The following is a 12,817-nucleotide window of genomic DNA, read 5'->3' on the forward strand; positions in this document are numbered from 1 at the left end:
TCAGTGACTACTCTCTGTATGCTGAAAAACATTCAGAAGGAAGACAATTAGTGTCCTAGAGAACACGGAATAAGCTCAAAGAATCCAGCATTGGAAGAGGAAGCGGAAGTATGAGAGAGAGCAATGGGTCTGAACTTCTTCCAGAATGGATTTTTCACATGTCAGTTGAACTCAGGATCAGATAATGACACCAGGAGCAGCCCTTTCTCACTCCCGGGAGGAAGTCAGGGGAGGCCTGTGTACAAGTGTAAAAGCTGTTTGATTTTCTTTAGAGGTGAAAACAAAGGCCGTCACTAATTCAGCTTCACAATGCTTTGAGAGTAGAGATCCCGACTCAAGCTCATTTTGCAACTAAGAAGGACTTGAAAATGGGGGACCCAGATCCATTTACCCTAAACTCAGCCTTGGTCTGCAGCAGCCTGCTCGGCAGTCAGCAGGATAGAAATAGTTGGTCAATTCCAATGATGAATTCCACGTTGCTCATTACCCTGACCCAAGGAAATCAGACTCAATATCCTACCTCTTATTCAGATGGAAAAAAGGGTGAGAAAAAAGGGGACATTTCCTGTTGTGTTAGAACATGGAATGGCCAAAGATTACTGGAGGTAAACTTCATTTCAGCTCTGGGAAGGGACCCCACCATGGAGCACAGCTGTCTAGAAACAGCTTGTCAACCACTGTAACCTTGAGTTAATGACAGTAGTACAAGGCAATCACATGCAGTGAATCACCGAGGGGAGGAAATCAGGTTTCCAAATGGATACAGTGCCCCATAAAAATAAATAAATAAAGGTGCAACAGAGGGAAGGAAAACGATTCTTTATAAATATACAATATACACAATCCTCAAGATGCACTCTGCCCTCTCAGCAACTGCCAATACCTAATTCCATTATGACAGGAGGGCTACGGGTTTCTCCAGCTATGATCTTCCACAGCTCAATTACCAGGCCTTCTAATTTCCTGCACGGTTTAATGCAGACTCATTAACATAACAATGAGCTTCTTGAATGATGTCTGCAGCATCCCTTGCCTTGGCTCCAGACCATTTCAATGAACCGGGGAAAATGAAAAAGTCTTATCAATAAGGGGAAATCGGCACATTATCCCAAACCCACTCCCCACACGGTCGCCGCTATTGCCTGGGGGTAGAGCCTGGATGGCAGCCCACAGGTCACGGCATGGAAATTCACTCCAGGCTTCTCTGCCAGCTGTTTATAGGACAGAGTCAATACTGAGTCAGACCTCCCATCTCCCTGCCCAGACTGGTGGGTGATGGACCTGTGGACAATGGACGTTTGTGGGTGTTAAAAAGCAGAGGGAGCATTGCAGAAAAAGAAAAAGGCCAGCTTTGAAAGCAACCAGAACAGCATCTCATCTGTTATGGAATGATGGAGCCTGCTCCCTGCTCAGCCCCTACACGTCTGCATTGTCATCACTGTCACCCACAAGGCCTTTAATCATACCCAGCTGCAATGACTTATGTGTCACCCTCCACTTCTGAGAACTTCCACTCTGGGAAAATACAAATGCAGAAAACTACATAAATCAACACTAAATGGAACACTTTATAATTAACTGCTCTAGTTAAAAAGGAAACCTACAATGAAACAAGGTAAAAAATTACTTCTATCTGGTGTCAGAGAGAAATCATGTGATTCCCACGAGCAGACGCAGCTGCAGGCAGATGACCATCGACGACAGGTTTAGTTTCCTCATGGGTCACGGTGGGGGAGCCCTACAGGCTGACAGCACGACAAGTTGGTATATACGATTTGCCAAAGAGAATTCAATCGAGTAATTCAAAGTAGATAGCCTACACATGGATTTTAAAATATGAGCCAAGAGAATGTTCTGTTGTAGAGAAAAGAGCTGAAATTGTCTTAAGGTCCTATAAGCAGCAGTAGGGGGAATTCCTCGTTGCTTTCCGTCATTACCTCTTTTTCTCCAACTCAACCAATAACTTGCTTTACTGAATTACTCTGATTGGCTTTAATGTATTTCACCATGACCCCAGCCTAGGAAAAACGTCATGGTTCCCAAAGCTTAGTCCCATTCTTACACCCAATATTATTCCCAATGATACTCTAAATAAAGCTTCAGCTACAAGCAAAGTACCCTACGATTTAGAAATAGGACATGAGGAGGAAGATGACATCAAAGAGAAGGTCAAGCCCATACTGCCCAAGTGTCCTAATACGCATTAGCCCTGATGTGACAGGGACACTGGAGATATGTTTTAATTAGTTCAGAAGTCACTATAGAATCTCCAAAAATAAGGACAGTGGCAAACATAGTTTGGGGACAAGTGACCAAAAGTACACAGATCAAGAACAAATGCAGGATCACAGCGATTATGCAAGGAGCAACCAGAGTCACACCCGTAGTCTCGCAAGCCTGAGAACAAGAGGGAAAGCTCAAAGTTGAGGAGAATCCAGTGACTGGAGCTTGGGGAGAAGATCTGAGGTTCCACTCTTCACACTGCTCCTGACTCTGCTCCCCAGGACAAGAGCAAACCAGGACAAACAGATAATTATGACCCCTGTTGACCAGAGCCGCCCCAAGGATCAGCAGAGGGTCACCTCTCAGTAGATGGCTTTTCTGAGTCTCTGGTTTGGTCAGCACATTTCACAAAACAATGGTCCCTTCTAGCTTCCAACCTTTTTCCAAAGAGAGACACAGCTCCAGCCACAAGTCTGGAGGGCCTGCCTGTACTAAGCTGATTTGCAGGATAACCACAGTGCTTTCAGTAAGTATCGCTGCTTTGATACGAGTGAAGTTCTGATGCCACGCTAGGCAACTAGAATGGGGTAAGAACAAACAGAATGGAGACCACGGCTACAGGGGTACTGGGTCAAAACTACCAAAATGTTACCAGAATACATCAAATGGTATAATTACAGCTGATCAGCATTACACCATTTTGACCTTCAAGGTATTCAAAACATCTGTGTATAGGTAATATTAACATAGCACATATGCTAAAATTAAATAATACAGAGGAGTTTGTTCTCTGGGGGAAATAGTCTATTTTAAATTAAGCATTAGACTCTTATAATTTCTTTTTCGGCTGATTCTGTGATGAAATTGAGAAAAATTCACCAGAATGGCTGGACCACATGGGACTCCTCCAGTAGCCTGACTCTGTGGGCAGAGCAGACGCCCCAGCTGATAGCACTCTGCCGTCTGGCCTGAGAGAGGCAGAGCCACTTCTTCCAGATGCAGAGGCGCTGGGTTTGCTCCTCTGGATGCAGAGGGACTGGGTTTGCTCCTCTCGATGCAGAGGGGCTGGGTTTGCTCCTCTCGATGCAGAGGACTGGGTTTTCTCCTCTCGATGCAGAGGGACTGGGTTTTCCCCTCCAGATGCAGAGGCACTGGGTTTTCTACTCCTGCTTGTAGATCACATGAAAAGATGGCCATTCCAGTACTGTACATAACAGCCAGAGCCTGGTTACCAATCTATCACAAGGGAACAGATGATACATATTACAATAGATGTATACCAGAGAATACTATTTATAAGAATGCCGCCGAGTCACCTGGAATGAGGTGGAATGATGCCCAGGATACGCTATTAAGGGAAGGAGGTAGGTGTGAACTAGTAGTTAGAAAGAACTCTGAGGAAGAAACAGACCACGTGCACATGCTTTCATGGGCACAGAATAATTTTCAGAAGTGAACCTGAAAATCTGGTAACCAGGCCTCTTTTCGGAAGAGAGATCAAGGGACTGGGGATCCAGAGGTGGGAGAATGAGTTATTTTTCACTGTACACCCTTTCGTACTATTTGAGTACATCATTTACTTAAACTACTTTAATGAAAAAGGAAAACGAAAAAGCTTGTATATTTTAGACCACTATTTTCACCTCGGCTAGCCAATCAGTAGAGATATAAAAAGCACTCTACTCACACAAAAAGGAAAGTTATTTATTAGGAGAGGATGGTGGGATTCTTTTGCACTCTGAAGAAACAATCTATTCTGTTAATAATGTTATAACACTGGTTTAACAATCAAAAGCACTGTAAATAAACCATCAGAAAGAAAACCCAAATGCAGCTCACTGCTCTAAAGGGAAGAGACTGATGACCTTCAGGGCTGCAGTCGTGCGGAGGAGGACCGCGTGATGCGAGCTAAGTGGGAGTGAAGATGGTTACGCCTGGCCAGACTGGACTTCAGGGGCATCTATCAGAAGGTAAAATTAGGACCCAGCAATTCTAAGTGTAGGAATCTGTCTAATAGGACAAAGTATGCAAGCTACAAATATATGGATGATGTTCATTTGCAGAAGTATTTATAACAGCAAAACAGTGCCCAACACTAAGGGTTATATTAGGAGATGATGCATCCGTACAACAGCATGCTCCAGAGCCATGAAAACCATGACCCTGCCCTACAACTGATGTGTTAGAAAAACAACCAGACTGTTAACAGTGGCTTTCTCTCCTGCAGGGATGAAAGGTAACTTTAATTTTGTTCTTTATAGCTTTCTGTTGTGTCTTCTTTCACACATTTATGTATAAAACAGAACCACCTTGCTTAGTAGCCAAGGCAAACAGTGATGTGGGGGAAGAAAGATGTCACATTTCCCAGGGGATGACACCAGTTTCTGACAACCTAAGCAACATGTCCTCTGCACACGGCTGCTGTCACCAGTTAGGAAACCCACATATCCTGGACACGATCTGGCCCTGCTAGCTCAGACTGGAAGATATAACCTAATGACCTCACCATGCACATTCGCTGAAAAGATCTTGAAACCTTAATCATCAGAATATAGTTCTAAGAGACATATGAGTTGGAAGAACAATGAAGTGGTATTAAATCAGGCCCTTTTATGGCTTTTCAAAGGCATATTTTACTTCTTCCCAACTCTCCTCTTATCCCAAAAATATTTACACTCATTTCCTTAGACTACTTAAATCAGTGGTTCTCAACAGAGACGGGGACATCTGGCAATATCTGGAGACAATTTTGGTTGTCACAACTGAAGGGTACTACTGGCATTTAGTGGGTGGAGGCCAGGGATGCTGCTAAACATCCTACAATGCACAGGACAGCTCTACATGACAAAGAATCATCCGGCCCCAAATGTCAACACTGCCAAGTTTGAGGAACTCCAATCTAGATGAAAAGACAGCAGAGATGAAAGGTTTGGTTAACAGAACAACACAGAATGCCTCGTCCCCACCTCCATTCAGTCCTGCATCATGTGAAGTCAAGGTTATGGAAGAGAGCGTCTTCAAGACACCTTCATAAACAGCAGCCTATGTCCAAGGGTCCTATTTTCAAATGTCAATTTATCCAGGTTCTACAGCAAATGCAGAGTAATACACACTAGTTAACAGTTAAAAGATTTGTTTGAAATGGGCCATTTTGAAATACAGCCGAGATATCAAAGATGTGAACGCTGCTTTAAAAGGTCTGGCTCAGAAGCACGTACTTCAGAAACCAATATGTGGTCTAGCTTGCCCGACCAGGCAGGGACGGTGTTAATAAGACGGCTGCTAAGAAGCCTTCCTATTATGCCTTTAATGATAGGATCTATCTATTGTGCAGTTTCTTCCGTCTAAACAATCAGAGGTGCAGATTTAATTTTAGTTATGGCTGTAATATTGGAACCACAGTACTAAGGCCTACTAATATTTTTCAAAAGAAAACATATTAAAGCTTCCCAAAAGAAGGGTCACCACTTTGGGGAAAATAATCTGATTTACGAGTGTCCCTAAGAGGCTCTCGACCTATAAATATTTATCGGTAAAGTGAGCAGAAGATCAAGCTTTTTAAGCAAAGGACTTTCATTTCTAAGTGTGGTGCGTATGACATAACCCTGCTTTGGAAGACGTGTCATATTCTGTTACTTCTAAAACAAAACAAAACTTGAAATGAGTAGACGCTTGTAAGTGTTTTGTGGGGAGCTGGAAAAATTAAGTTAATTTTCAAATGCTAATACGCTTCACCAATACTTAGCACATTTGTCCCCCTAGTTTAGGTACAATTTAAGGGTTCTTTTAAGCAATAAAAGCTGCCGTTTTAAGACGCTGGTGCAACACCAAGGCTGCTTTAATAGAGCGCAAGATGACCACATACTTTTATTCGGTCAGTCTACACAAACCAAAGGAGAGTGCCCCAAAGTCGCTTATGAGACTTCTCCCTTGTTATGAGAGAAAAAGCTACTTTTCTAATTATTCCGTTTTTCCTCAATACTAGGAGACGTCCACTATAAGAAGATGGCAGGGAATTTGGGGGCCTTCCCTCTCTCAGGGGCAGGGGGACTGGGACACAGAACACAGACACAGGTGTGAGCGAGATGAAACAGGGAGCTTAGACCGCTGGTCAGAGCAGACCACTTTCCGATGAAGGTGTGCAGCTATGTTGTGTGGCCCCCTGCCTGCTCTGAAGCCGGGGCTCAACCAGCCCAGCCCGCAGGCCCAGCTCAGCAACACCGGCGCCTCCTGCCCATCCCCCAAGCCTGGTTCTAAGTCTGTACAGCTCATCGCCTGGTTCCCAGCACCACAAGAGCTTTGTGCCCGCAAGTGACCTAGAAGACAGGCTGTTCCTCCCAAGCAGCTCACGGCTGGCAGCTCTCCCTCTGCCTCGGCCAGGAGGAGCCGAGGATGAGCGCGAGGGCAGGCCTGACTCGGCCGTGACCTTCGACAGGTCTTCATCTTGGAGAGACAGAGACGACTGCACTGACCACGAGCTCCTTAGCAGGATGTTAGGAAGGAAAATGAATCTGGACCGAAGCCCTAGCAGAGATGCCTGAGGTCAATGCTAAGTCACGTCCACGCCCAGAGCCCTTAGCCCTGGCCTTGCAGGCCTTGCTGTCCTGGGAGCCCTGGCCAGCCTGAGCGGAACCCTGTGCGGGCTCAGCGCCGAGTGGGCGTAGGCGCCCAGCAGGACTCACCTTGAGGAGGGGAGTGGCTGCGCGACAGCGGGCGGTCTTACTGTTTTTGAGGAAGTGAGACTCATCCTGAAAAGAAACAGTCATGTCAGTGAATAAGGCCAGACCCTGGGTGGACAGAGCAGGGCCCCCATGAAGCCAGGCCCGGCAGGGCACCGAGGAGTCCTCCCTCAGCACATGCATCCCCGGGGAAGCTGTGGGCCCGGGGGCGCACCCAGGCTCCGGTGAAGCAACTCCACTCATAAGGGGGGGTGGTGACTCCCTGGCCGCCCTCCTTGCAGGTTGAACAAGCCGCAGAAAGGCGCTGGCTGCTTTGTCGGGCGCACGGCACTAAGCAAAGCACACTAAAGACTGCTGTGCGCCCAACACGGGCTGAGACCCTGGGCCAGCCATGCCCTGGGGCCCTGCAGCAGGAAGGACGGTGCCCACTGACAGCTGGTCACTGTGCTGCGGGAGCTGCCACTGGGCTGGGCATGACAAAGTCCTGTGGGAGCCTGGAGAAGGGAAGGGGACATTCTCCTGTGCTCAGGGACCGACTGCCAGGCTTAGAACACGGACTCTGATTAAGATGATCTGTGAGAAACCCCTGTTCCATTTCAGCTACAGTCAACCAAAAAGGACCTCAAAAGCACAATGGAGGGGAGTGTGAGATGACCCCCAAATGTCACAGGGTCTATTCCCAGAAAGCTGGGGTGTGACATTGGTGGCCCTGTCTCATGATGAGCCTGCATGACAGGCAAGAAAAAGGGGTTTATAGAGAGAATCAGTGGAAAGTACCATCAGGTAAAAATGTACCACTGTTATAACTAACCACGATGATAACTAGCCACTGTTATAACTAACCATAATTATAACTAGCCACTGTTATAGCTAACCACTGTCATAACTAGCCACAAGCCAAGCCTTGTATCTGAAGTCTCATCCAAGAAGTGCGACACCTCAGAACCGTTACTGTATTACTTCCTGCAACGTCTGTCTGAAGTCAGAGTGGACAGGGCTCTTTCTTAACTGAAGAGAAAACCAACACTGGCGGAAGAGGCTTGTCAAAAATCATATGGCAGGTTCAGTGTTGAGCCAGAAACAGAAAAACATGAATTCTGAAGCTGGATGCCACCCACTTTTGATCACTGACTCTCCATCTTGCTAGCCGCGGGCCCACGGGCAAATTATGCAACCTCTCTCATTGTCAGTCTCATCAGCTGTGAAATGGGGACACTATCTGCCTTAACAACCACACGTAAAGTACCTGACACAGCAGGACACGCAAGCAGTGAGGGCCTGACTCCTCCTACACAGCAGGACCATTGCCATCACCCTGGGATACTTCTCTCAATATTTTCATGTCACATGGATGCTAACATTTTTCAAAGCCACACTTGAACTTGTGCCAAACCAGACATGACTCCCTCAAGGACTCATTACCTGTATAGCTTTGAAAAAATATAAACATTTAAGTTTTCTTATGCTAAGCACACAGTACGGTTCTCACGTACTGAGAACCTGAGGCCTGCACCTGTGCCTTCCCTTCCCCTCTCTGAGCTCCCACATTGACCATTTGAACTGTATGGCCGAGCCATTCTGACAAGAGGGCACTGGACAAAGGCACACAGCGTTGCTGTCCCAGCTGCAGTTTCTGGAACCCTGGATGGTCCAGAGTCCACAAGCTCACCTCCACCCATGATCGCATGACCTGACCTCTAGCATGGCCTAGAAACCCCCGGCACAGACACAGTCAATCACATTTTTTAAAAAGCTCCCCAGGAGATTCTAACCTACAGCCAGGGTTGAGAACCGCGGCTTGAGAAGAATGAATGTCGGTTCCCCAAGGAATAAAGGCAGGGATTGCTATTCTCCTAGAAGCCGAGGGAAGCTGCATGAGAGTAAAGATCCGACAGTTCTTGGAGTTTTTAAAAACAAACTGTGCAGAGAGAGAAAACACTTAAAGACTTTGCCAAGTCACTTACAATGATGACAACTTTAAAAGGACTTTTTAGCTGTTTTAGCTGTTTTTCCAACTTGCTCAGAAGGTCAAAACTGACAATGTTGACCAAACCAGCCGTCAGGTGGTCCTTGCCGGTCACCACAACATTGATGTGGTCTGGGCTCAGAGACGGCAGCCACTGAAGGAAGGCCTGGGGATGACAGGAGAACAAAACCGAAATGAGGACCCAGCCCGCAGCTGCCAGCTGTGGCCCCAGCCACCCGTAACCGCACCCTCTCAGTGGGGGGCACCGTGAACGCGCCCTGAAAAACAAGCTTGGCCTCCTTCCCTCCACGTCCTCCTGCATCTGCTGGGAGCTTCGTCCCCACCAACAGCCATCACCTCCACCCACTGCCCTTCACTCTCCACCAACAGGACACCTCCCGCCTTCGGAAGCAAGTGCCTGTGAGCAGTCGCTTTGTGGGGTCTGTGACTTCAATTCTGTGATCTCTAACTGGACGGCAAGTTTCTGCCGGGAAAGAATGCGACTCTTTTTAAGAGCACTTTTATAAAGGAATTTTGAGCAGAGCCTGGTACACCAAAGGCACTGGTGACAATGAAAATATTTACGTCAGCATTTTCTACAGAGCCACCTGCTCTCTCCAGAAATCTTGCCATCTCTACCCAAAGCCACTGGAGCCCATGGAAGGCCAGCAGGTGCCTCCGTGTCAGCAGCTGGCATCTGGGTGGCTCCCTGGCGTGCCTGGGCTGACCCTCTTCTGGTATCGAAGGGCTGGTTCTGACCATCTAACTCTAGTTTAGAATTCCTGATGGTGCTGTGGGAATCAAACACACAAGATAACCATCTTTAAGCTCCCCAGGCCCTGCCCCCAGGCTGCCGTTTCATCACTAACACCCAGGAGAACCTTCGTGGTCACCAACACAGCAGGGAGAGGACTGACCTGCTCCCAGGTGAAGCGCACAGAGGACGGCACCACCACCAGGAGTGGCCACTCCTTCCGGTAGAAGGCCGCGACGCAGATGGCTTGGATGGTCTTCCCCAGGCCCATGTCGTCAGCGAGCAACAGGCGGCCTCCCTTTGCTACAGCAAAACTGAAAGCAGACCAGGTGAGGATGGCAGAACAGCACAGTGTCCAAGGGCGTCAGTTACCTGCCACTACGCCGCCACGGAGAGTGACACACACCGCTCGGCGGGGGCGATGCGCTCACCAGCCTGGGCCCTGCTTGCAAGAAGAGACCTGCCTCACAGAGGGAAGACAGGAGCCAATGAGGGGGCAGAATAATAATTTCGAAAGAGTCAAAACAGGGAAAATGTGAAATGGTCAAAACGCAGGAAAAAGCTCTAGAAGATAATGAGGTCGTGGAAGCTGAGGGAGGAAGTTTCCAATAAGAGGAGTTGCCCTCAGCCCGATGAGGCAAGGCCCAGGGGATGTGAGAGGACAGAGGAGGTCCTTAAGGGGCCAGGAGGGGCACGCATGTTCACGCAGGGGTCTGCCTAGAAGGCAGACGAGATGGCGGGGTCGGAGGCTCAGAGGACGCCGTACTCAGGCAAAGGGAGGAGAGAGCCAAGAGCGAAGATGCTGGAGGAGAGGAGAGGGCCAGAGGACAGCACGGGCGACTCACGAGGGAGCATGAGCCCCAGCGAGTCTAATCAACCAGCAGCCTCCGGGGCCCAGCGCCCTCGGTGTAACAACCCTTGCTAACAGTCTGTGAACAGGGCCTATTCCACTCTTTTGGACCCCAACTGGAATCCCAGTTCCCCATTAGCAGCTGTAGCTTTTACGCCATTACACAGCCTCCTCGCACCTCAGCCCTAATGGGAATAGCACAGGAGCTCCCAGAGACTGCTGCGAGGGTTACCAGAGTCAGCAAGCACAGCACTTAACACGGAGCCCGGCAGCACCTAAAGGCTGGTTCGTGTTCCTCTTATAACTATTATCCACAAAAAGGAGAAAAATAGTCAAAGACACAAAGATTAAAATGACCTGCTCGAGTCACACGACACATCAGTGAAAAGCTAAAAGGATTCCGAGTGCCAGATGCCTGGTCTGCTCCGGACCCATCATCTTCCATCTGAATCCTGAAACACTCAGTTTGCTCAGAGACCGGTAACAACCCAGGTGACTAGCTCTTTTTCTTTCTCACACAGTAAAGACAGAGAATATGACCTCTTCTGATCAGCTGGTACGGCCGACAACAATCCTACGCTGCACATGGCCCCTCCGGATTGCCTGGAAATAGTGTTTCTGGCCTTGGAAAGCCAGAGTTCAACAAAGGTGGAAAACTGAGCAGCAGCACCTCCGTGGGTAACATGTGGGTGGCGTGAGGCCGGTGTGCCTGGGCCCAGAGACAACAGGCATCCTGTCACGGCACTTCCTTGCCCTCCTAGCAGCCACAACAGCCCACTCTGTGAGAGGGGCGTCCCTGCCTGCATCCCCCAGACTCCTTCAGTGGGGAGCAAGGGCCCAGCGGTGTGCCAACTCCCCTCCCCGAGCAGGCCCAGCCTCCTCTCGCACACCTACCTCCACTGAATCGTCCCGGCCATTTCTGGGATCACCCCACAGCACAGACAGATGCGGGGAGGGCAAGTGTGAAAAGATTTATTTTTATCTCACTTTCCAATTTACAAATCGGTGGCCAGGGCAGACTGGGCACCCAAGCCACACACCACGGAGGGCCTTTTGTTTGAGCCTCGGCGCCGCCATGTACAATGCCCACAGTTTAGCCCAGCTGGTCAATCTCAAGCGGAATGGACCCCTGAATTTCACGGTCTTTCCTTTTTCCCTGCCTTGAGGTAGCCCAACCAAGGAACAAAGTGGCCAAAAATGAGAACAAAGCAAACACCTGGACAACAGAGAAACAGTCACAGAGCTGAACGCCATCCTCCGCAGGCTGGTTTGGTATAACAAGAAATCCGCTGCACCCATCAACAGAAAACACGGATTTCAGCCCCAATTCCACTTTTGCAAGCTGAGCAACTTCAGACAGATGACTGTGTTTCTGAGCCTCAACTCGCTCATCTGTTGAAAGGGACCCTTTAGATACCAGAGGAAGCTGATAAATGAATGAGAGATTTTACTCCATAACTATAAGGGAGTTTTCCATTGTAGTTCTCACAGAAAAAACAAAACAAAACCAAAAAACCATGGAATTGCCAGCCCCCTTTACCCAATACCAAACCGCTCCTCTTCAGAGAATGAAAGTTAAAATCTGGGTTTAATCAGAAAGTTTTGAAGAAAGACTGTAAGTACCATTAGCAGTTTCAGAGCCACAGAGAGAACAGGTGGAACCCGCTGGCCCTGCTCTGGTGCTGATGCACAGGGGCCCCGGGGGGCCTCACACACACAGCCCCTCAGGGTGTCGGGGTGAGCTGCATGTACGAGGCCAGCACACACCACGTGGGCCCAAGGATCTCTACTGGTGCTAAGAACTTGGGCACTGAAGGCAGGGGCTGCCCAGGGGGTGGGGCGGGTGGCCCCTCTCTCAGCATTAGTGAAGGAGCCAGAGGAGGAAAGATCAAAGGGAAACACCGCCCTGAGCCCAGGTAAAACAAGGCCAAAGAACCTCGCGACAGATGAAGGGCTGCCACGGCAGAGCACGTCATCTCAGAGATGGAAGCTGGAAGGGACAGGAAGACGGGGCCGGCAGAGCTGGAACCCTGGGAACGCAGGAAGGTGGGACTCTGCCCAAACCACACACAGAGCGACATCCTGCCCGAGACATAGCCGAGCTTCAACCAAAACTGACGAGCGGGCTGCAGGCGGGCTGTCTCATCTGCCAGGTCCACTGACAGTTTAGGTTCCTCCCCCGGCCAGGACCCTTCTCCGGTCACACTGACTACTGACAGGTCTAGATCTTAGCATTTCTGGATGGACTATCAACCCTCCTCTTTCCTCTGTGACCTCCCCTATTTTCACTAGAAGGCAAGTTCGAACCTGTCTTTTTGCTTCTCCCAAGAAACTCTGGGAAAAAG

General features: G+C 48.8%; 1 protein-coding gene across 4 annotated transcripts in view; it reads right to left on the bottom strand.

Annotated features, from left to right (window-relative positions):
* SMARCAL1 (SNF2 related chromatin remodeling annealing helicase 1) overlaps nucleotides 1–12,817 on the bottom strand; it is a 52,412-nt gene that overhangs the window by 24,477 nt on the left and 15,118 nt on the right. For all 4 annotated transcript variants that reach the window (XM_014852492.3, XM_014852493.3, XM_014852494.3 and 1 more), the window contains exons 8-10: nucleotides 9,786–9,936; nucleotides 8,867–9,034; nucleotides 6,906–6,971 (exon numbers count right to left, since the gene is read on the bottom strand). In XM_014852492.3, the coding sequence (XP_014707978.3) occupies nucleotides 6,906–6,971; nucleotides 8,867–9,034; nucleotides 9,786–9,936 (385 nt within the window). The remainder of the gene's footprint in view (nucleotides 1–6,905; nucleotides 6,972–8,866; nucleotides 9,035–9,785; nucleotides 9,937–12,817) is intronic.

Source organism: Equus asinus, chromosome 19 (assembly GCF_041296235.1).
Source record: "Equus asinus isolate D_3611 breed Donkey chromosome 19, EquAss-T2T_v2, whole genome shotgun sequence".
NCBI classification, from domain to species: domain Eukaryota; kingdom Metazoa; phylum Chordata; class Mammalia; order Perissodactyla; family Equidae; genus Equus; species Equus asinus.